The sequence below is a fragment of the Mustelus asterias genome, chromosome 20 (assembly GCF_964213995.1).
Source record: "Mustelus asterias chromosome 20, sMusAst1.hap1.1, whole genome shotgun sequence".
Lineage (NCBI taxonomy): Eukaryota > Metazoa > Chordata > Chondrichthyes > Carcharhiniformes > Triakidae > Mustelus > Mustelus asterias.
Window position 1 is genome coordinate 29,436,955 of NC_135820.1, and position 23,685 is coordinate 29,460,639.

General features: G+C 42.6%; 1 protein-coding gene across 1 annotated transcript in view; it reads right to left on the reverse strand.

Annotated features, from left to right (window-relative positions):
• Positions 1–23,685, reverse strand: part of cdh22 (cadherin 22) — a 767,168-nt gene that overhangs the window by 409,479 nt on the left and 334,004 nt on the right. Inside the window, exon 4 of the mRNA XM_078236055.1 lies at positions 1,114–1,281. Coding sequence (XP_078092181.1) covers positions 1,114–1,281 — 168 coding nt within the window. The remainder of the gene's footprint in view (positions 1–1,113; positions 1,282–23,685) is intronic.

Consider the following 23,685-nt stretch of genomic DNA (forward strand, 5'->3'; position numbering starts at 1 on the left):
CTGAGTGGCAACAGGCTGATGAAGACATAAGGAGGAGCATAGGATAAATCCTTGGGGAACTGCTCAGGATATGATGCAGGAGTGGGAAGAGAAGCCAGTTGGCAGTGATTCTCTGGCAATGACTGGATAGATAAGGATGGAAGCAGGTGAGAATTTGGACGTGAATGAATAGAGAAAAGAATTACATAGGCCTGCTTATGTTGCAAGGTTAGGATAAATATATACTGGTATTAAACAAAGAACAAAGAACAGTACAGCACAGGAAACAGGCCCATCGGCCCTCCAAGCCTGTGCCGCTCCTTGGTCCAACTAGACCAATCGTTTGTATCCCTCCATTCCCAGGCTGCTCATGTGACTATCCAGGTAAGTCTTAAACGATGTCAGCGTGCCTGCCTCCACCACCCTACTTGGCAGCGCATTCCAGGCCCCCACCACCCTCTGTGTAAAAAACGTCCCTCTGATATCTGAGTTATACTTCGCCCCTCTCACCTTGAGCCCGTGACCCCTCGTGATCGTCACCTCCGACCTGGGAAAAAGCTTCCCATTGTTCACCCTATCTATACCCTTCATAATCTTGTACACCTCTATTAGATCTCGCCTCATTCTCCATCTTTCCAAGGAGAACAACCCCAGTCTACCCAATCTCTCCTCATAGCTAAGACCCTCCATACCAGGCAACATCCTGGTAAACCTTCTCTGCACTCTCTCCAACGCCTCCACGTCCTTCAGGTTAGGAAGGAGTCCAGTGATGGCAAAACTGTTTCCTCACTGGTAGAATGATCAGTAAGAGGAGGACACAGATGTTAGATAATTTGTAAAAGAATCATGGAGAGGAGAATTTTCTTATGTAATGAATTGTTGTGATCTGAAATGCACTGTTTAAAGGAAGCAGATTCAATATTGACTTCAAAAAGGAATTAGATAAATACTCAGAAAAATGTTTCAGAGATATAGGGGAGAGCAAGGGGGATTGAACTAATTGGAAAATTCCTTTTTAAAAGATACGATAAACTAAACAACTTCTTTCTGGAATGCAAAATTCATACGTTTGTTGGAAGTTCTCTCCACAAGGTTTATATCCTTTTGTCATTGGTAAGGAGGATAATAGCTTACTCTGATTGAATCGAGGAGGGTTATCATTGATGTCTGTGATGGTGATCGTCACAGTAGCTGATCCAGACAATCCACCCAGCTGTCCAGCCATGTCCTTGGCCTGAATTACTAAGACGTAGTGGTCCTTCTTTTCACGGTCCAGGTTAGCTACAGCGGTTCGGATTATTCCTGCACAAAACACAAAGAAGAGGAAAAAGGATAAATTGCCTAACTTTGTAGTTTCTTCATTTTTGAAATGTTAAGAATCCTTTACAAAACATAACAACTTAGCCAAGGTTGATGAATTCTTGGAAATAGAGCGGAGCATTTACATATTGTCCTGTTGTTGTGGCATTATACAGAGTCGATTCACAACAATTTCATTTTGCCACATTGTACAAAGCACGAAGACTGGGACGACACCCACTCTGCATGGCAGACAATCTATCTATGCTGTTCATCAAAACAACCTTCACAAACTACAGGAACTATTCCAAGATGGCATGGGATCTGTGAGGAGGGAGTTTCATGCTGAGGAGATCCAACCCAGGAAAGATCTGCCAGAAACACTGCTTTCCGTATTTGCCAAACAGGAACAGTATCCTTTAGTAACTATCCAACTGCTTTGCCAATCAAAAACTGAGTGGTGTGATGTCCAGTCTGTGGCTGTGGAGTGTGGCTCTAAAGCTGGACTTCCAGGTTTTTCTTTCAGGAAGACAGAATGTTTGCTTCCAGTTCCAAGCAAACTGCTGTCTGCCACTAATTGGCATACATTTTTGGCCAGTGGTTAGCACTGTTGCCTCACAGCGCCAGGAACCCGGGTTCGATTCACGGCTTGGGTCACTTTCTGTGTGGAGTTTGCACATTCTCCCCATGTCTGTGTGGGTTTCCTGCGGGTGTTCCGGTTTCCTCCCATAGTTCAAAGATGTGTGGGTTAGGTGGATTGGCCATGCTAAACTGCCTCTTAGTGTCAGGGGGACTAGCTAAGGTACATGCATGAGGTTATGGGTAAAGGGCCTTGATGGGATTGTGATTGGTGCAGACTCGATGGGCCAAATGGCCTCCTTCTGCACAGTAGGATTCTATGATTCTATGATTTTGTCTTTGCCATTAAACCAAATTAGCCATCCAGAATTCCTAAACCTGAGGTTTGTGAACTTCAAAAACACAGCTATTTAAGGATGATGAAAAGCACGGTACAACTGATTTTAATGCAGCAGCAGATAAAATGAGGGAGACCAATTTCCAGATATAAATGAAATTGTGCAAATGGTTGGAAAAAGTTACAGTTCCAAGGACAGTTTTGTCTTCATGCCAATCAAGGAGGGCAGACTACAACTGTAGCTTTCAATTCATTAAGATTCTTAATTGGCAAGATTTCAGAGATTATGCCAGTTTAACTATCAGTTTGAGAGCTCTAGATCTGAGTGATTATAGTAGTGATCCCCTTTAAGGGATGAGCTTCAGAGGGTCATGTGTCTCGTTCAGCCAATCGGACTGAAGCATGCGAATCCTCACACTGAACATGGGCTCTCCCAGGCAATCTAGGAGCTGAAGTCAAAGTAATCAGTAGTGTTAAATCTCTGAGTACTGAGGTGTCTCCTCAATAACTACTCCACAGCTGGGCATCAGGGAACACAAGATAAAAGCAAATTATTGAAGATGCTGGAATCTGAAACCAGGTCTTTTATTCAGTCTACTCGCTCCATACTCCAAATGTTGACTGCCCACTCAGGGTGGATCCTAACAGCTCACCCCACATCCCAGGTCAGTTGACTAATTCCCTTAAAGGGGCTATGCCCCAACATACATAACACTCCTCCCCTCTAAATAACAATCCCTCATAACTGCAACAACATACTAAAATTATTTCATAGAATTGTACAGTACATAATAAAAAAACTTGGTGAAGAGCCCGTAATATATTTACAGTATGGTACAGTCTATAGTTAGTTCCTGATGTCCATCTTACATAGACATAATCAACCTGTCAGGATGATCTCATGGGGGTTGTTTACTGGGAACTGGAATTGGCCTTAGGTTCTTCTCCAGTGAGTGAGGTCAGGATGAAAACACCAACTGTAGTTCCTCTTCCCGCATGTCACCAGTCATCAATGTCGAGTTCCCAGTTCCCTCAGTAAATGGAGAGCCGTCGATTCCAAGCCATCCTCTCCTGGTACTTCCACTGGCACCGTTCGGAATGCCTCCGAACTTGTAGGTGGAGTCTCTACCCCTTGTGGGGCTGCCAACAGTTGGTCTGCATGTTGGCACTACACTAACTTGTCCTGAGTTTTTATTGTTTAAGACAATGGCCCTGCCTTGGCTAAAACCACAGCCTGAACCCACTTCTCTCCCGAAACATAGTTTCTGACCAATATGAGGTCTCCCTTCTGAAATACCCTCAGCTTGGGATGTCCAGCTCAACGACCTATCTGTGCCTCCTGGTTCCTCTCCACCACTCATCTCGTCTCATCAGGCCTCAAAAGATCAAACATTGTGCACAACTGTCTCTGAAACATCAACACCGCTGGGGAGAATTTCATCGTTGCATGGGTGGTATTCCTGTAAATGTTCAAGGACTGGTTCAATCTTTGCATCAATGACCCCTACCCCTGTAAACACTCCATGAAGTGCTTCACAGACTGTACAAAATGTTCCGCTAGCCCATTTTTCTTTGGGTGGAACGGCACAGGCTTCACATGGCGAATGCCAGTGCCATGTACTCTTCCAAGTCCCCTGACATAAACAGTGGCCCATTGTCACTGAGAAGCTAGTTTGGGTATCCAAACCTGGTATACATGTCATCGAGTTTGGCCAATGTCACTTTTAAGGTCGTTGATTTCATCCATATCACTTCTGGCCACTTTGAATGTTTGTCAACGACCATCAACAGCATCTGGCCTTCTATTGGTCCCGCCAAATCTCCCAAGCCTCTTCAGCTATTCCCATGGGTGCAATGGCATCACAGGAGGTACCTTTCTAATCTTGGCACACGAATCGCATGAACCTACTTTTTCCTCAATGCAGGCATCAATGTTTGGCCACCACACATAGCTGCAGGCCATCACATTCAGCCACACCACCCCTGGGTGCCTATGGTGCAATTACTTGAATACTTTCCTTCTCGAGGAATGGGGAATGATGACTCACATGCCCCAAAACAAACAACCTCCTGCACCGAGAGTTCCCACTGTCGACATAAATATGGTCTCAGTTCTGGATCCTTCAGTTGAATTGTTTGCCCCTTGCGGACCAGATCGAATGGGATCTTTCCTTGTAGCTTGTTTCACCATAGCAGCTGTAATGGGCACCTTATCCCCCTCTACATGATCTGGATAATCTTGTCTGGGACCTCTCTTTGACATGGCAATGGTAATCTGGATAACACACCTGCATGTTGTTCAAACTGTCAATAACGGATTTCATATGAGTGGCCTGACAATATCAACGCTCACCTCTGCAACCAAGCTTTGGCCATACTTTGTATCCCTGAGTGAGATTCCAAAATCTTGGTCAGTGTCTATGGTTCGTCAGCAAAACAAAGTTCCTGCCATACAGATGGTGGTGAAACTTGAAAATGTTGAAAACGATGCCCAGTGCCTCCTCTTCCACTTTCGAGAGGGATCTTGATGCAAATGCAATGGGCCTCTCTTCTCCATTTGGCATCACATGAGCTATCATCACTCCTACGGCATATGGCGACCATCACAGGTCAGCTGCAGAGGTAGCTTGGAGTTAAAATGGACTAAGGCCCAGCTAGACTAAGGCTCTTTCAATTACTTCTTTGCTATTTGGTTATCCTTCGCACACACCGGCACCCACTGCCATGCCTGTCCATTCATCAACAAATGATGCAGGCATTTCAAAACTGTCACCACATCAGGCACAAACTTGCCATGTTGGTTTATGAGTCCCAGGAAAGACCTCAGCTGGGGCACGTTTTCTGGGCTCGGTACCTTCATTATGGTTCCTAGCTTCTTCTCTGCCTTATGCAATAACATGACCAACTGTCGGCAGCCCCACACCAAAGGGTAGGGAGCCTACCTAAAACCTCAGAGGCATTCTGAATGGTTCCAGTGGAGGTATTAGGAGAGGGAGTCCTGGAATCAACAGCTCCTCTGGTTATTGAGGGGATGGGGAACATGATATTAGTGACTGACGATGTGCGGTGAGAGGAGTTACCTTTGGTGGGTTCATAGAGACCACACTTGCCAGAAAGGATCTTAAAACCAGTTCCACTCTCCAGGAAACAACCCCACAGGATCATCATCCCCTGACAGGTTGATCTTATCTATGTAGGATGGATAGGGTGGGGAATGAACCATAGATTGTATTGTACTGTAAGTATGCTGTGAGCTCTACACCAAACATCTGTATGCTATAAAAATGCGCAATTGTATGTAAATAGTTGAATATTCTGTTGCTGTATGGGGATGGGATGGGTTGTTATTTTGATGGGAGAAGTGTTATGTATGTTGGGGAATAGTCCCTTTGAGGGAACGGGTCATGTGACCTCAGGCATGGGGTGAGCTGTTGAGAACCACCTTGTGTGAGCAGTCAACGTTTGGAGTGTGGAGCGAGTAGACATAATAAAGAGCTGTGTTCCCTAATGCTTAACTGTGGAATAATTACTGAGGAGAAAACTCAGTACAAGTGATTAACAATATTTACATAGAGGGACCCAGCCCGTGATTAAAAATCTTTGCTGGTGAAGTTAGTGTTTGTAAAATTAAAAAAAGAGTTGTAAAATTTCATAGTTCTTTTAAAAAGAAATTGTGTTTTTAAAAAAGATGCAGGTACACTGAGAACACAGACTGAAACAATGTATCAGAGGCAAAACAGCAGGGTTGCCTTTGTAACGGACTTCAGGCATTTGAATCAGAATATGTTTTGAATTTTAACCAATCAATTTAAAATTTGAATAGCAGCAGCCTATCAGATTTGAATTTGATGTTTTGGTAACCTGTAAAGCAATCCTATTGTGGGGATTTTCGGTATGTCATCAGGTTTTTAAGAACAGCTCCCAGCTCCACAGAGCCAGAAGACAGCTACTGTCTCTATCTGCCAGCAAGTACCACAATTCTCACCTCTGAGAGAGAGAGAGATTTGCTGAATTGTTCATAGCTGAATTTATGTCTTAAAAGAAAGCCTCATCTCAATCGCAAAGGTACCAACAGAAGACAGTGAAGATAGCAAAAGGAGATAGAGATTCCAGACAGATGAAACAAGGCAGAATACTCTGAAAACCACAAAAATCTGGTTATATATATTTTGAGAGCGACTAGAAATTCTATTGTTTGTTAATAAATTGGAATTGTAATGATCTAAACAGCATTCCATTAGATTAGTGTTTTATTTGGTTTGTTAACAGTTTAGTTAACCTGTTTACTGTTAGTTAGACAAATAAAGTGTTACTTGTTTTTTCAGAGTCTCAAGTAGTTATTTTGATTTAACCACTAAAAGTTGCTTAGTGAAAATATTATTCCCTTCCCTCACACATTTTAACAGCTTATCAAGGGAGGTACTTCTCTTTGAGTGGCTGAGTGTTAGTTCTCAGAGAGGAGATCAACCTTCCCCTTTGTAACAGTGACGTATACGGGGAGGCAATATGGATTTTGGGAGCAACAACAGCACCTGCACGTTTCAAACAGCAGTCTGCACAACTGCCTTTCACTGTAGTTGGGAGCCAAAGGCCAAACTTGATGGGATGAAATTAGCTTCAGGAAATAAAATTAAATTGGCTCGAAATTTTTAAAATTCAAGGAGATCTACATGACGTTCTCAGGAGATACCAGGAGGTACTTTAAGAAGAACTAGGCAAAATATAAGGCTTGAAACTCAAAATTTATGTACATCCAGAGGCTACACCAAAAATTTACAGAGCAAGACCTGCACTTTATTCACTGCATGAGGTGGTGGAAACTGAACTTAGAAGGTTAGAAGATTTGGCATTATCAAGTCCGTGCAGTTTGGGAGAGGGCAGGTCCCATTGCGTCATAATTATCATAAGAACTAGGAGCAGGAATAGGCAATTTACCCCGTCGAGCCTGCTCTGCTATTTAAGATGATCATGGCTGGTCTCACCTCAGCCTTAGCTCCATTTTCCTGCCCATTCACCACAGGCCTTCAAACTGCACTCCTTCCCTTTTACTCAAAGTCCCAACATCCACCATGCTCGAGGGTTGTGAATTCCACAGACTCATGATCCTTTGAGAGAAGTAATTTCTCCTCATCGCTGTTTGAAATCTGCTACCACTTACCCTAAAACTATAACTTCTTGTTCTACAAGATGAAACATCCTCTCCACGTCTACTTTGTCAATCCTCCTTATCAACTTGTGCACCTAAATTAGATACCCTCTTGTCCATTGAATCATAGAAACCCTAAAATGCAGAAGAAGGCCATTCGGCCCATCGAGTCTGCATCCACAACCACCCCACCCAGACCCTATCCCCGTCACCCCACATACTTACCTCACTAATCCCTCTAAACCTATGCATCCTGGGACACCAAGGGCAATTTTATCATGGCTAATCAACCTAACCTGCACATCTTTGGAGTGTGAGAGGAAACCGGAGCACCCGGTGGAAACCCACGCAGACACGGGGAGAACGTGCAAACTCCACACAGACAGTGACCCAAGCCGAGAATCGAACCCAGGTCCCTGGAGCTGTGAGGCAGCAGTGCTAACCCCTGTGCCACTGTGCCGCCCAGTTCTTCTAAACTCCAGAGAGTTTAGGCTTAAACTGCCCAATCGCTCTTCATAAGCTAAACTCCTCATCTCTGGAATCAATCTAGTGAACCTCCTCTGAACCATCTCCAGTGCAACTATATCCCTCCTCAAGGGACCAAAACAGTACACAATCATCTAAGTACTGTTTCACTGATGCTTTGTACAGTAGCAGCAACACTTCACTACTTTTATATTGTATTCATTTAGCAATAAATGCCAAAATGTCATATGCCTTCATTATTACCTGCTGCACGTGTGTACTAGTTTTCTGTGATTCATACATGAGAACACCCAGATTCCTCTGCACTGAAGCACTTTGAAATTTCTCTCTATTTGGATAATAATTTGTCTTTGTACTTCTCCTACCAAAATGGATAGCCTCACATTTATTCACGTTAAACCCCATCTGCCAATTTTTGCACATTGACTTGATAAATTTATTATTTGCACCTTATTATTCTACCTATTTTAGTGTCATTTGCAAAGTTAGCTATGGTACTACTATTCCTGCATCCAAATCATTTATATAGATTGTAAATAGTTGGGACCTGAGGATTGAACCTTGTGTTACATCTAGTTACATCTAATTACTTCTTGCCAGCCCAGAAAAGACCCAATACATAAGCCAGGTAAGACCTTATGAATTTGTGGGGTCTATAAACTAACAGTCAATCAGGTGGCACAATTGGACAGGTATCCTATAACTAAAATAGAGGACCTGTAGACCAAGCTAGCTAGAAGTATAACTTACACTAAATTAGACTTGAGCCATGCAACCAACAGCTGGAACCGGATGATGCATCCAGGGAATTTGACACTATTAGCATAAACCAGGGCCTTTACCAGTACACCAGACTGTCATTTGGTATCTCATCAGCTTGTGCAATCTTTCAACACACAATGGAAAGTCTATTAGAAGATGAGCTAATCATGGGAACCACAGAGGAGGAACATCTGACCAACCTAGAGGAGGTTGTAAAAGGGTTCTATAAAACTGGAGTAAGATTAAAGAGATAGAAATGCACCTTTACTGGAAAGAACATGACTTATTTCGGGTTTAGAGTAGATGCAAAAAGGTTGCATTCGACGGAAGATAAAATTAGGGCCATAAAGAAGTACCAGCCATAAGGAATGTACCAGAATTAAAATCTTTTCTTGAAATGGTAAATTATTACGGAATGGTTATTCCAAACTTTTCTGTGATATTGGCACCTCTACATGCATTATTAACAAAAACACCAGAGATGGTACTGGAAGACAAGCAAAACGGAACCTTCAGACCGGGGGTGGGGCGTGGGGAGGGTGCAAACCCTGCAGTCATCCTGCCTTTTTGACCCTTCAAAAGAAATTATTTTCAATTGTGATGCATCTCCATATGGAATTAGAGCTCTCTTATCAAATAAAATGGAGGACAGGTTATAAAGGACCATCGGCGAAGCTTCAAGGATTCTTAACTTGATACAGAAAAGGCATACTGATAGGTCGAGAAAGAAGGGTTGGTCATCATCTTTGGAATAAAGAAATTCCACCAAAATGTTTACAGGTGACATTTCACCATAATTACTGATCATAAACCTCTGTTAGGCATATTTTGAGAAATTAAATCCATCCTTCCAATAGCATCTGTGAGGTCCAAAGATGTGCGAGTTAGGTTGATTGTCCATGCTAAAATTGCTGCTAGTGTCAGGGGGATTAGCAAGGTAAATGTGTGGGGTAATGGGAATAGGGCCTAGGTGGGATTGTGGTTGATACAGACTTGATGGGCTGAATGGCCTCATTTTGTATTGTAGGTATTCTATTCTATGGTACAGTGATGGGCTTTATTGATGGCTGCTTATGAATATACCTTCCAACACAGACCGGGGACACAAATATCAAATGCAGATAACTAGAACCAACTCCCATGACCAGAAAGTATGCCACCCCCATCACTGCCACAATAAATTGTCCTTGCCTTGAATTTCCTCAACATGCTACCCATGTCGTTGCAACAGATCAAATATGGGACCCAGGTGGATTAGATATTGTCCATTGTTAAGTATATGGTTTTTCATGGGCTGGTGAAGGATGAATTGAGTTGTGAAGATGGCGTCCTTCTGTGGGGAGCGATGGTGGTCATCCCCATGCCAGGCAGGAAGTTATTATTGGAGGAGCAACACAGCGTCCATCCAGAGAAGTCGGAGATGAAAATGTTGGCTCGCAGCTACATATGGTGGCCCGGGTTAAAGGCAAACATAGAAAGTACAGTTAAACAGTGTGACCAATGCCAAGTACAACAAAAGTTGTAATCGACAGCCCAGGTTGGCCATGGGCATGACTCCACATTGATTTTGTAGGCCCAATCTTGGCGACCATGTTCCTACTCTTGTGGACACACACTCAAAATGGCTAGACACCTATGAAATGAAGTTTACGAGCTTTATTTAGCAACAATGAAAATGTTAAAGCAAACCTTCACCACCCATGGTTTGCTGGAGATGCTAGTTTTGGACAATGGGACAGCATGGGAGTTGCAGCATTTCATGACAGTGAACAGAAGTAAGCATATACATACTGCACATTACCACCCATCCTCAAATAGATTGGAAGAGAGGGCTGTGCAAACTTTTAAAACAGCCATGAAAAAGTAACCACCAGTATTCCTATAGACCAAATTACCGCATTTTCTTATTATCTATAGAATGATGCCCCATGTGACCACTCGAGTAACCCCTGCAAAGTTGCTGATGAGTGGACGTATTCAATCCAGGCTGGAGCTGGTGTTTCCAAACTTGGCAGGGAGGGTGGAGGCAAAGCAGCTTGTGGAAAAGAAACATCATGATTCTACTGAGAGATCATTTGAGGTGAATGGTCTAGTGTATGCTAAAAATTTTGTAATGGGTCAGAATTGGGTCCCAGATGTTGTCATTGTCAGGTTGAGCACAGTATCATATAAAGTAGAAGTTCAGGGCAAAAGATTGAAGAAGCATCTACATCACTTGAGAAGAAGGGAGTCACATAGAGAACCAGTGGGACAGACCTTTCTGAGTGTGTCCACCAGTGATGTTGTGGCTGAAAGCAGTATGAAAAAAATAAGCCTGAGGAAGGATCTAGGAATGATCCTGTGGGAACTGGAGAAGTGATTGTACTGATGCAGCTTTACAAGTTGGAAGTTCAATTTCTGGAAGCGAAATCAATTCTGCCACTACTGATAAGACACATCGCTGCGAAGGGGAGAGGAAATTCTCTGAGAGACTAACTTTATAATGGACTGTGCTAAAAAATTCATTTATGGTGTTATGTTGTAAATGGTTTAACTTTTGATGGTATGGGCTATAAAAGGTACTTAATGGGGGAGGGAAATAGTAGTGAGCCCCTTTAAGCGACGAGGTTTTGGAGGGTCATATGAGCTGTTCAGCCAATCGGGCTGTAGCACGCGGATCCTGGTGCTGAGCACGAGCTCTCCCAGGCAGTTCTAGGAGGCAGAGTTAAAGTAATGGTAGCATCGTTCTCATTCTCTGCACATAGTTTTTTATTGTTAATAAGTAGGTTATTTTGTTTCTCTACTTACTGGTCTGCACTCCTTTCAGGATATTACAACAGCTATTTAAACATGATGAAAAGCATGGTATAACTCACTTTAATGCAGCAGCGGGTAAATTGAGGGAAAGTAATTTCCAGATGAATGAAACTGGACACATGGTCAGAAAGAAAAGTTATAGTTTGAAGGATAGTTTTGTCTTCATGCCAAATCAAGCAGGGCAGATATACAACTGTAGCTTGCAATTCATTAAGACTGTCTTAATTGGCAAGATTTCAGAGTTTGTGCCAGTTTAACTATCAGGTTTAGAGGTCTGTGGAGATCTTGGTGATATTCAGTTCAGACTGCTGATACATTTTCAATTCAACTTCAAATATCTGAATATCTCTGCATCATTATCTTTGTATCTGAAGGTTCTTTGTAGCCTGTGGAGTGTCTGGTGTGTGTGATGTATGTGTGTGTTTGTACATGCTTTGCATATGTGTATGTTCATGTATGTGTCTTTGTGTTCATGTATGTGTGTATTCATGTTTGTTATGTGTGATTGTGTATTCATGTCTGTTGCGTTTGTTGTGTGTGTTTGCATGTTTCTGTTCATGTGTATGCATTTGTGTGCATGTGCTCTTTTGTGTGTGTGTTCATGTGTGTGTGTGTTCGTGTTTCTGGGTATTCATGTGTGTGCGGGTGCATGCGCATGCATGTGTGTCCATCTGTGTGTTCATGTGGATGTTTGTGCACATGTGCGCATGTATGTGTAGGTACACAACCCTAACTGCTTCACTACTTATCATAGTAATATAATTCATTCTCACACATGAACTCTTGCACACGCTCATGCACATATCTCATACACAGTAAACATCATACACAAGCACCACATACCATGCACACACACATATATCACACCATACACAGACATTGCACACCTTCCATTTCCTAGATATTCTATCGCAATGAGAATGGGTATTAATTATTTCAGTGCAGATGAACTCTGTGGTTCAATTAGTCATTCAAGTAATTCTGCAATTAAGTTGCTCAGAAATGCTAAAATGGCCCCATCCATTCCACATGGCCTTGTTTTTGAGATCAATCTTGACCCCAAAATAAATGTCTTGAAATAAGGGGTCACCAACTTTCAGGAAAGAGAAAATTAGTGAGAAAATCAAACAAGCAAATGGACTGAATTCAAATCACACGGTCCACAGGTGAACATTCAGCCCATTGTCCTGGTTCCTTGATAGATTAGTCCTTCACCCTCTACTCTTTCTGAAATAGCTTTAGCTGCAAATAAAGTAACCTTCAATTCCTTTTTGAAATTTACTGTTTAGTGCAGAGCATCCCTGATCATTGAAACTCTGCACAAAAGAATTTCACCTCGTCTCAACTCTGGCTCTTCATTAATGCCGAATGGAACCCTGAAATTTTACCTTGCAGAGCGCAGAATGAGATTTGTTAAATTAAATCAACAAGCCTTGCTCCACATGGCAAGGCTTGCCAGATTTCCTTGTGTTTCCAATTGCTCAATATTCAGCTGGTTCAGGATCATAGTCTTTTCTCCACAGGAAGAAGGCATTTTGGCCCACAGAGTGCTTAGGAGTGCAAATTCTACTTGGAGCTAATGTCATGGCTATAGCCCAGTGATAGCACCTCATTTCTGAGTCACTAGGTCATAGGTTCAAGTCCCACTTCAGAAATTTGAGCACACAATGTAGGTTAACACATTGTGCAGTGGATTGTTAAACTGTCAGGTGTTTTACCTTTTACATAAGATGGCAAGCAGAGGCCCCATTTCTCTTTAGGGGAGGGGCAATTGCAACATTTTGAAGAGCAAGGGTGTTCTCTCTGATGTCATTGTTAATATTAAACAATACCTAACAACAGGTTTTCTGATCATTATCACATTGCTGTTCATGGGAATATACTGTGCTCAAATTGACTCTTGCAATGTTTTTTCTACATTGCAGCAATAATTATATTTCAAATGAGGTTCCTTGACTGTAAAGTGTTTTAGGGTGTCTTATAAGGTTTTGCACTGTGCTGTATAAATGCGAGTTTTCCTATGCATATTTGAATCATATTTTCCTTTATTTGGAAGCAATCAAATTGTAATCAGTAACAAAGCTGTTAAAATCCTGACAACAAAATTCTAACGCTACTTGATAGCACGTCAATGCAAATGCAATCTGCAATTGCAACTTAGCTTGAGCTGCTGAACATTTCTGTGAAATTAATTAAATTATATGAACGCACACATGTGCAGCGGGAAAATTCCTTCTGCATTGTTTTCAACCAAATGGCAGAGACCTGCCGTGAGAAGGTGGCATGATATCTGATCTTGGTCGACAGCAGGGAATTGGAAAGGGCAGGGATGTGATAGTGAGTACACTCAGAGTAGGAGGATTTTGCTTGTGAGCCCACTATCTTTCATATGAGTGTTGCATCCACTTGTGTCCAGCTTTATGCTCAGGATTTGCAACAGGAGCACAACACAATATTGAGCTGATTTGCCATGGCTCAGTGTTGGGTGGCACTCTCATCATTGAGCCAGAAGGTTGTGGGTTCAAGTCCTTCTCCAGATATTTGAGCACATAATCAAGGCTCTTACTTCAGCGCTTAAGGGAGCTCATGCCTGTCAAACATTGGGATGTAAACCCAAGATCTGTCAGCTCTCTCAGGCAGAGAGAGATTCATTTCATGGCATTGTTTTGAAGAACAATGGAGTGCTTCTTGGCATCTTGACCAATATTTATCCCTCAAGCAGCATCATTGACAATGAATTATTGGGTCATTCCTTCATTACTGTTTGTAGGAGTTTAGGGTGTTAAAAAATTGGTTGCTGTGTTTCCCTACATTACAACAGTGACTACACTTCAGGAGTACTTCTTCAGCTGTAAAACACTTTTGGACTTCCTGAGGCCCTGAAAGGTATAAAGAAGGTTCATTTCTTATCTTGGCCAAGGGAGTTCGTGGTTCAGACTGCTTTAGGACAACAAGCCTTCTCACTTAAGTCACAAAATGGAAATTTTCACAGGTCAAGCAAGGTTACTGGCCTCTGAAATTCCACAAACCCAATGGAAATCTGTGTAATTCATCAAGTTGTCTAAAAATCAATGGGAAACGCAATAGCTTCATTGGTAAATTTCGAAGAGTCACTAAGAACACCTACAGGGCTCAGTCTACTGAATAGGAATGAAAACATCATGGCAAGAAGCAGAAATTCCCACCTCTTGCATTCTCCACTGACATCCTTGTAACAGGAGCTTTACATTTCATATTAATTCAGGATGTGGCAAAGCCAGTAATAATGGCCTATCAGAAGATGCTCTTCAGAAGATGGTGCCAAGTCTTCTGCTTGAACTGCATGGTAACGGTATTCACCACATACTGTTAAATAGGTGGGTTAGAATTTTGACCTTGCAATGATGAAGGAATAGTGACATATGCCCAAGTCAGAATGATGTATGTTTTGTGAAGAATTTGTCAGTGATGGTGTTCGCTTCTCAGTGATGGAAGTCACAGGATTGTGTTTTTTAAAATTCATTCATGGAATGTGGGTGTCACTGGCTAGGCCAGAACTTATAGCCTTTTCCTAACTGCCCTTGAGAGGGTGGTGATGAGTTGCCATCTTGAACCCCTGTTGTTCATGTGATGTAGGTAAACCTACACTATTGTTAGGGAGGGTGTTCTAGGATTTTGATCTAGTGACAGTGAAAGAACAGCGATATCATTCCAAGTCAGGATAGTGAGTGACTTGAAGGGGAACTTCCAGGTGGTGGTGGTGTTCCCATGTATCTGCTGCCCTTGTCCTTCTAGATGGTCATTGGTTTGGAAGGTGCCGTCTGAGGAGGCTTGGTGAGTTCCTGCAGTGCATCTTGTAGATGGTACTGCTGTCACTGTTCATCGGTGGTGGAGGAAGTGAATGTGTGTGAAAAAAGGTACCAATCATTTATCCTGGTTGATATCGAGCTTCTTGAGTGTTGTTAGAGCTGCACTCATCCAGACGAGTGGAGATTATTCCATCACATTCCTGCCTTGTATCTTGTAGATGGTGGACAGTTACCTCAGAATTCCTAGCCCTTAACCTGATCTTGTAGCCACAGTATTGATGTGGTTAGTCCAGTTCAGTTTCTGATCAATAGTAACTGCCTGGATGTTGATAGTAAATGGTAACCCCCATGATGCCAAAAGAAGCCTTGGCAAGTTATGACAGTGCATTCAGAAGATACCCAAATACTTTGCTGGTGTGCCAGTATAAAATACAACTTGGCGACATGACATACTGTCACTAGTTTCTGGCAAAGTCAGCAGTCACTGCACTTCCTGAATTGCCCTCAAGAAGGTGGTGTTGAACTGTTACGATGGTGTCTGGTAGGGATATCCAAGATTTTGATTCAGCAATGATGAAGGGACAACATGAATCGGGGGAAAAGCTCTCCAATCAAGGGAGTCATACCTGGTTAAAGAAAGACGGTTGTGTGGTTGGAGGCCAATCGTCTAAGTTCCAGAACACCACTGCAGCAGTTCCTCAGGCCCTCAGGTAGTGTCCTAGGCCCTGCCATTTTCAGCTGCTTCACCATTGACCTTACTGCTAATGTAAGGTCAGAAGTAGAGACTCATGATACCTCTTCTCTGTCATGCATCTGTTCAGCATCAAGCTAATTTTAAAATAGGTTTACCATCAGCCAGATATATTTCTAGATTCTTCCATCATCAGTGGAAGAAGTACTTCTGCAGGAAACATTGAACCTACTGTGTAAGCATGTAGTGCTCACCATTGAGCATCTTATCAGGGATGTTGATGGTGTTTGATACAGTGCAGGCAAAGAATCCCTATCTTATCTCAGCCTCTTTTCCCAAGTTAGAGAAACACTACAGCACTTGAGTCCAATGCTGCCATTAATGCAGCATTGATGTTTGCAGCCGTCGTGGTGCTTGAAGTAAAATAAAGTGCTTCAAGGTGCAAGTCGGGTAGCTGAATGCATTTACTATTGTCACAGTCAAGAAGGCACACACCTTCTCAATACCCACTGTGCTGGCGAGCAAACAACAGCTCTCGTTCCCAAATGAGAAAGAAAGATCCCTTCACAATATATTTGTACTTCCAGTGAAAGAGCAGCTTAGCCCTTTCCATCATTGTTTGGGTGATTTATCAGATTCTGGCAAAAATACTTCAGCACTTCCCTGTGTTGACAGGGTATTTTTTTCTTTGCCTTCCTAAATTTTTCAACTTTCCTGCTATTTGATTTATTCCATTAGGAGCTTGCTAATACAGAACTTGAATATTGCTGAAAAGAGACTCACATTGCCGAAGCTTTCCAACTTACACTCATCAAGACAAACACAAGAATGCCAAATTTCAAATGATCACAACAATTTATAAATGCCATTAAAGGGGTGCTGATTGGTTAAGAAGTTGACTCAGTTTGTCAAGGGACAGTGGTTAGATTTTCTCTTGTTGGAGATGGTCATGAATGCTACTTGCCACTTCTCAACCAAATCCTGAACGTTGTCCAGATCTTGCTCTATGTGGCATAGATAGCTTCAGTACTTGAGGAATCATAGAATCCCTACAGTACAGAAAGATGCCATTTGGCCCTTCAATCCCACCCAGCCTCTATCCCCCTAACCCCATGTATTTAACCTCCCTAATCCCCCGACACTAGGGGGCAATTTAGCATGGCCAATGCACCTAACCAGGACATCTTTGGACTGTGGGAGGAAACTGGAGTGCTTGGAAGAAATCCATGCAGACAGGGAGAATGTGCAGACTCTGCACAGACAGTCCCCCAAGCCAGGAATTGAACCTGGGTCCCTGTCACTTGTGAGACAGCAGCGCTAACCACTGTGTCACCGTGCCACCTCAAAGATAGGGTGCATCCCCAATATACACAGCACATTAACAACCAGCTGGCACACCACACTCTAGTCAACACACCCAGATGTCACAACCCTCCCCACATAATGACTCCAACATCCAGTCCCCTCCCTGCCACTGCACCCAGATAGCACCCCTCCCTTGCTCAACAAACCCACCTCCTTACTGCCCAATGTACCCAGATAGCACCCAATGCACCCAGATGGCACTCTAAACACCCAATGCAACCAGATGGCACGCTCTCCACCCAATGCACCAGATAACACCCTCCATGCCCAATGAACCCTCCCTGTCCAATGCACCCAGATGGCACCCACCCAGCCCAATGCACCCAGATGGCGCCCAATGATCCTAGATGGCACCCTCCCCCACCCTCCCCCACCCAATGCACCTAGCTGGATGGCATCCTTCACGCTCACCTGCCTCTTGCAGCTGCCCTCTTGCCTGCTGCCAGCTCTGTGTGAGAGCAGCGTGTGACACTCCCGGAATCCGCCCGGCTCCCGCTGCCTCCTGCTGCTGGTGCTCCTCAGGCTGGAGGAGGAAGATGGGACGTTGGGGGTGCTGGTGATCCCCTCCTTTCTCCCCCTCCAGGCCCGGGGAGCTGCAAATAGTACCGAACACCATGCAATCATCAGTGAACCCTCCGATTTTTGACCTTAAGTTGGAAGAGAGGTCAATGACAAAGCATCTGAAGATGCTTGGACCTAGGACCTGAGGAACCCCTTCCATGAAAGCCTGAGACAGAGATGATTCACCACCAACAACCACAAATATCCTCCTGTGACAAGGTAAGACTCCAATGAGTGGAGAGTTTTTCCCCGATTCTCTCTGTCCCTTTCATTGTTATGTCAAAATCATGGAACACCCTACCAAACAGCATTGTGCATCCAACACACATGCTGCAGCGGTTCACCATCACCTTCCCAAGTGGGCAAATAATTGCTGTCTTTGCCAGCAACTCCCAGAAACCTATAATTTATTAAACAAGTATTAATGCACATCCTATTCTTTGCTACAGCAACTCCAGTACCTCAAAGGTAGCATCAGAGTTGACAGACCCTGATATCAAATGAGATACTATTTACCATTGAAAACAATGCAATTACGCATGGCACTAGCCTAAATTGCACCCACCCACCCATGTACTTGTATCAGTGGCTCAATTGTTTAAACTTTAACTCTGAGTTGGTGGTGATGGGTTCAAGTCCTTCTCCAGAGACTTGAGCACAAGACCTAGACTGACACTTCTGGCCAGTACTGAGGGAATGCTGCACTGTCGATCTTTTGGTTGTCACATTAAACTGAGGCCCCATCGTCCCTATCAAACGGATGGCACTATTTTGAAGAAGGGCTGAAGAGTTTTTCCCGAGATTCTGGCAAATCCTTATCCCTCAAACAGCAAAACTAAAAACATGGACTAACTGATAACTATCACATTGTTGATTGTGGGAGCTTGCTGTGCGCAAATTGGCTGCCATCATTTTATACATTACAACAATGACTACACTACAAAAGTACTGTAAAGCATTTTAGTCTGTCCTGAGAGGTGTGGCGATTGTCCCTTTAAGGGCAACACACCAGAGTAAGGGTCACCTGGCCTTTGTGACCAATGAGAACTTAAGAGTGGGGAAATCACCCCAGTGGGTGGAGTTCTCCTAGGAAGAGACATTTAGGGAGCTAGCTGCAGCCATGAGGCTGCTGAACAATTCTTATCAATAAATTATTTTTGCGTCCATGAATGACATTTGTGAAAGTGCATCTTTACAGATGGCTACAGGCACATTCTGACAACTGGCAACTTTTAAACCCATTCAGGATATTTTTGTTCTTATTTTTCTCTATCCAATGTTCTTTCCCGAGGCATCACAAGGATGTAACTGTTGCTCGGATATAGTTCTAAGTTAGCAACCCTATGTACCTCACCCAAGTGGCCATTCTCCATCTGTGTGCCCAGACAGTCTCTGCTGTTGCTGAATCTAACCTTATCTTTCCCCTTCTTTCAGGGACACCTTGCAAGGATGTTCCTCACCCATTCCCCCATAACTTCCTTCCTCCCATTTATAGACAAGGAGCACTGAATAAAATTTGGACTAACTGACTCACTGAGATCAGTTCCTCAGTACAAATGGACTTATACCATAAGGTTAAATATCGCACCAGGCTGGGCATTTATCCACTGCTGCAGCGAAGACATTTAATCGAATGGAAAAACATCTGGTCACACGTGTGCATGACAAAAATTCACACTGCAACTGTAAAGCTGCCTTGCTGACAGCTAGTTCCATAAACAATAAATTCCCACACTGGGATGTGCATACGAGAGCCTGCATTACAATTTAGCCTCAGCATAAATGATTGTTGCTTAACTTTAATCCATTCATAGCCCTGTTACTGTTGAACCCCAATATATTCAGGACACATATCCATTTTCAATATTCCAGTCAGTGGAAAGTCATATTTGTCTTACGTAGTCCATTATTGTACCATCTCTTTAATCCAGTATGTGATAGATAGCTAACCTATGTTTTCTCCTCCTTTTGAAGTGCAGATATTTAATTCCCAAATGACTCCCCTGCTTTCGAAAAATGTTAAATCTTGTTACTGCTGAAAGGGCTTGCATAACCTGCTGTGTAATTTCTATAATTCATGCCTTATTAATTCAGCAATCTGTTTATAGTATATCTTTCGAAGTCGTGTGGAGCCACATCCTGCTTCATTGCGCAGCCTCGCATTTTGCTTGACCCAGAGACAGCCAATGTGGAGCAAATCGTATTTCCATCCCAATGGAATCTAGAAAGGTGAGTAAGCTGTAATTAAATATAAATCCCATTTGTGGCAGTGGTGTTAAAAAAGGAATGTCACAATTTTCTCATATACATAGCTATGGAGTCATGTGTCCTGTGGAGCCTGCCTTGAATCACTATTCCATCTTGTGTCCCAATCGTTCTATATTAAAGGGGGAGATGTCAATCCATTTGTAATGCATCTCCGGAAATTCAGTCCAGTTTTACATGTCATGTCATATCAAGGGTTAGAAAATATTAGCAGATTTAGTTTTTTTAAATAATATTTTACTTCATCCTTAAAGTTACAAAGCCAACAGAGTGGACTGGGCAAACCCAAATCCATTCCTTGCTTGCTCCAAAAACATAATTCTAAATAAATTGAATCCAATCCAAGTTCCCACAAGAGATAAATAAGATCCAATTTCCCGATAGCACCGGAGCCAGTTGACTTCTTGCAAGCTGTGCCCAGCATTTCTTCTAATTCTATCTTTTACTCTCATTCTATACTTCTAAAACTTCATTTTAACTCTTTTAAACTCTCTAGCAATGCTCTAATCCAATCTCTTACAGATTTGGCGATCCTTAGACTTTCTCTACACTCTAGCTATAACTGTAACATTACATTCTGCGCTCTCTCCTTTTCTTCCTTTTGTACAGTATGCTTTGTCTATATAGAGCGCAAGAAACAATACTTTCCACTGTTAATAGAATATATTAGCAGATGCTTAACTCGTGCAATTGTAATGCAATACTGTGTGCAGACAGTGATTGAATTTGGGTGGTAGAGGAAATAACCTGATATAGAGTGTACCTAACTGTCATCATTGCTGGTTAAACTGCATGAGAAAAAAAACACCATTGGATTGTGCGAGGAATTTCGATTCACCTTTTATATCTTACATGAACATTTATGGAGTATCCATATACTCCAACATCCAACTTCACGGATTTTTAATTGGTATGGGGTTGAAAGGTTATGGGGGGAAGGTAGGAAAATGGGGTTGAGGTGCAGATCAGCCATGATCGAATGGCGGAGTGGACTCGATGGACCAAATGGTCTAATTCTACTTGGACTGGCCCAGGATGAGGCCCTAAGTTTGGAGTAATGATGTTTCTTCATTAAATCCTTTCTTTGATTTATAAGTTGAAGTAAGTTTTGTTGTATTTTCATTAGCTGCATTTTGAAGAGTTCTTTCTGAAGAAACATTGGTAGCAGAGGATGGTTGTCTTAAATTATTTTGAAAAAAAAGGGGAATTTGTTAGAATGTAACCGGTGACAACTTTGTATTGGATGTAATGTGACCAATGGGAACAAGAAGTAAGGGTCAGCTGACCCAATAAAACATGGAACCAATTACAGAGTGATGTAATAATCAGCTGATCAGCTGATTCACTGTAAATAAGGAACTATGTAGAATTGTGAGGATCTTGGAGTGGCCCAGGGCGAGGCCCCAAGTTTGGAGTAATGATGTTTCTGTACTAAACCTTTTCTTTCATTTATAAGTTGGAGTAAGTTTTGTTGTATTTTCATTGGCTGCATTTTGAAGAGTTCCTTTTGAAGAAACACCGAGAAACATCAAGTCTTCACGAAACAGAGTCAAATCTTTAAGTTAGTACCTTTCTTTCTGCAGTAGGTCCAGTAGCAGATGACATTCTCCTAAGGCAGAGTGCGAAGGAGTTCATCATGGACTCTAAGTCCATTCTTAAGGCCTTTTTCTGTGATTTTCTGGCCTCGGCACTGGTGAGAATCATTGCGGGCTGGCTCGGAAACTTTGGAGAGCTGTTGTGACCATGCCTACCGGCATTCAGATTGGAAAAACCTGCCCTTTGGCACATATTTCAGCTCACCACAGTACCCCGTTATCAAGTAAGTGGTTCAGGTTGTGACAGATGGGTGAATTCTGAGCACTAAATTGGACTTTAACCCAATGTAACTCCAAAACTACACATGAAACTATTTGTTGAGTAGTCTATGGACAACCACCACAAGAAAACCCACCAAATTGGGCAAAAAGGTGCAAATAAACAAACATAGAAGCCAGGATGGTGCAGCAGGGGGTACGGAATGTTTCCAGTGTAAAGTAAAATGGGACACTTTCTCTGAATCGAACAATTTTAATCAACATTGAAGGCCAGAAAGTATTTATGAGACACTATCCAACCAAGAAATTGAAAGTAAAAAAAAAACCTAAATAACAGAGCTCCTGAGGGAAGTAGATGGTCTCCATCCAGAACATCAGTTACAGTCCAAGATCAAGGATTTGATACCACCTTTAAAATTGGTACTGGAGCTGCATTTAAGATCTTGCAGATGAGCTTGACCAGCTTCAGCCACCTGACATCAAAGACTGGAAGAATCAGATTTGCTTTTCCTGACTGAGCAACGTTCACATCTACCGATTTATTGAATACTTTATCTCCTGCTGTTTGTGAAGTATCTTCCACAGAGACTGCCTTGACTGAGTCCAGAAAGTATTGATCTTCCAAACAAAAGCAGGATTATTGCTGCTATCAGCTACGAGGGCCAACAGATCGTTGATTCTCTCCATGCTATTCATAATCAGCGTACATCCCCATTGAGCAGTGACATGGCATACTTCCGAGAATCCTAGATAAATCAGATGATCCTCATCATTTTACTGTCTTTCATGCAACAATTTTCAACTTTTTATTTGGAAAGAGTGGAAATTCAGCCGACAGAAACTGAAGAAGTTTATACACTCGGCAGTAAGTTCATTTTTTTCACAGGGACACCTTCCACTATACTCAGGGGTCCTGGGTCTCTCAGTTCTTCATGAAGTGTAGCTGATGGTGATGGCTATCGAAGTAACTGCTGCAGATGGTGACCATCCTCTTGAAGACTGCCTGGAGCTAAATTGGCTTTTCCTAGAGAGTGATGAGCAACATTCCCTTGTAATACTGAGTGATTTCTTGAAGGTTGAGGCCCTAGGAAATTTTTCATCTTTCTTGTTGATGGATGTTCCTGATGAAGTCTCTGTTGTCTTTTTGGAAGAATCAGATTTGCTTTTCCTGGCTGAGCAACGTTCAAATCTACTGATGCATTGCCTACTTTATCTCCTGCTGTTTGTGAAGTATTTTCCACAGAGACTGCCTTGTCTGAGTCCAGTTCAGAGTCTGTGGAGGGTCGCACTGCTAAAATCTGATATCTCCCCGGGTTAAAAGTCAATTGACACCCATATTTCAGTCCCAGCTGAACATCAACTTGATGTTAAAGCTGGAGGTCAGTACAGAAGCTATGGCAAAATCTTTAGCACTTCTAAAGCTGCAGAACTCCCAGCTGCCTTGTCCGAGAGTTGTTTGTTGACAGGAAATTCCTCTCAATCACAGAAGATGAGGCTGTCTTGGCTGCATATTCTCAGCAAATCTTCCCATTGCCAATAGTGGAGCAACTTCATACAAACAGAAGTGTGGCTGTCTTACTATTGCCGACAGAAAGTAGACAGTCCTCCAGAAATATCATTGGGAAATCATTTCTTCTTTTCCTGACAGCCTTACAGGAAGTTGGTCATTTTTTTTCCTTCATCATCTCAGTTCATTGCAGTCTCGGACTTTCAATGCCTCTTCAGTCTTTGATAAAGTAGTGGCTGATCCAGCTGTGACTGTCCTTCCTGGAGTTAAAAAGTATTCCTCTTCTGTTCTTCCCAGTGCCCTTTGAGGG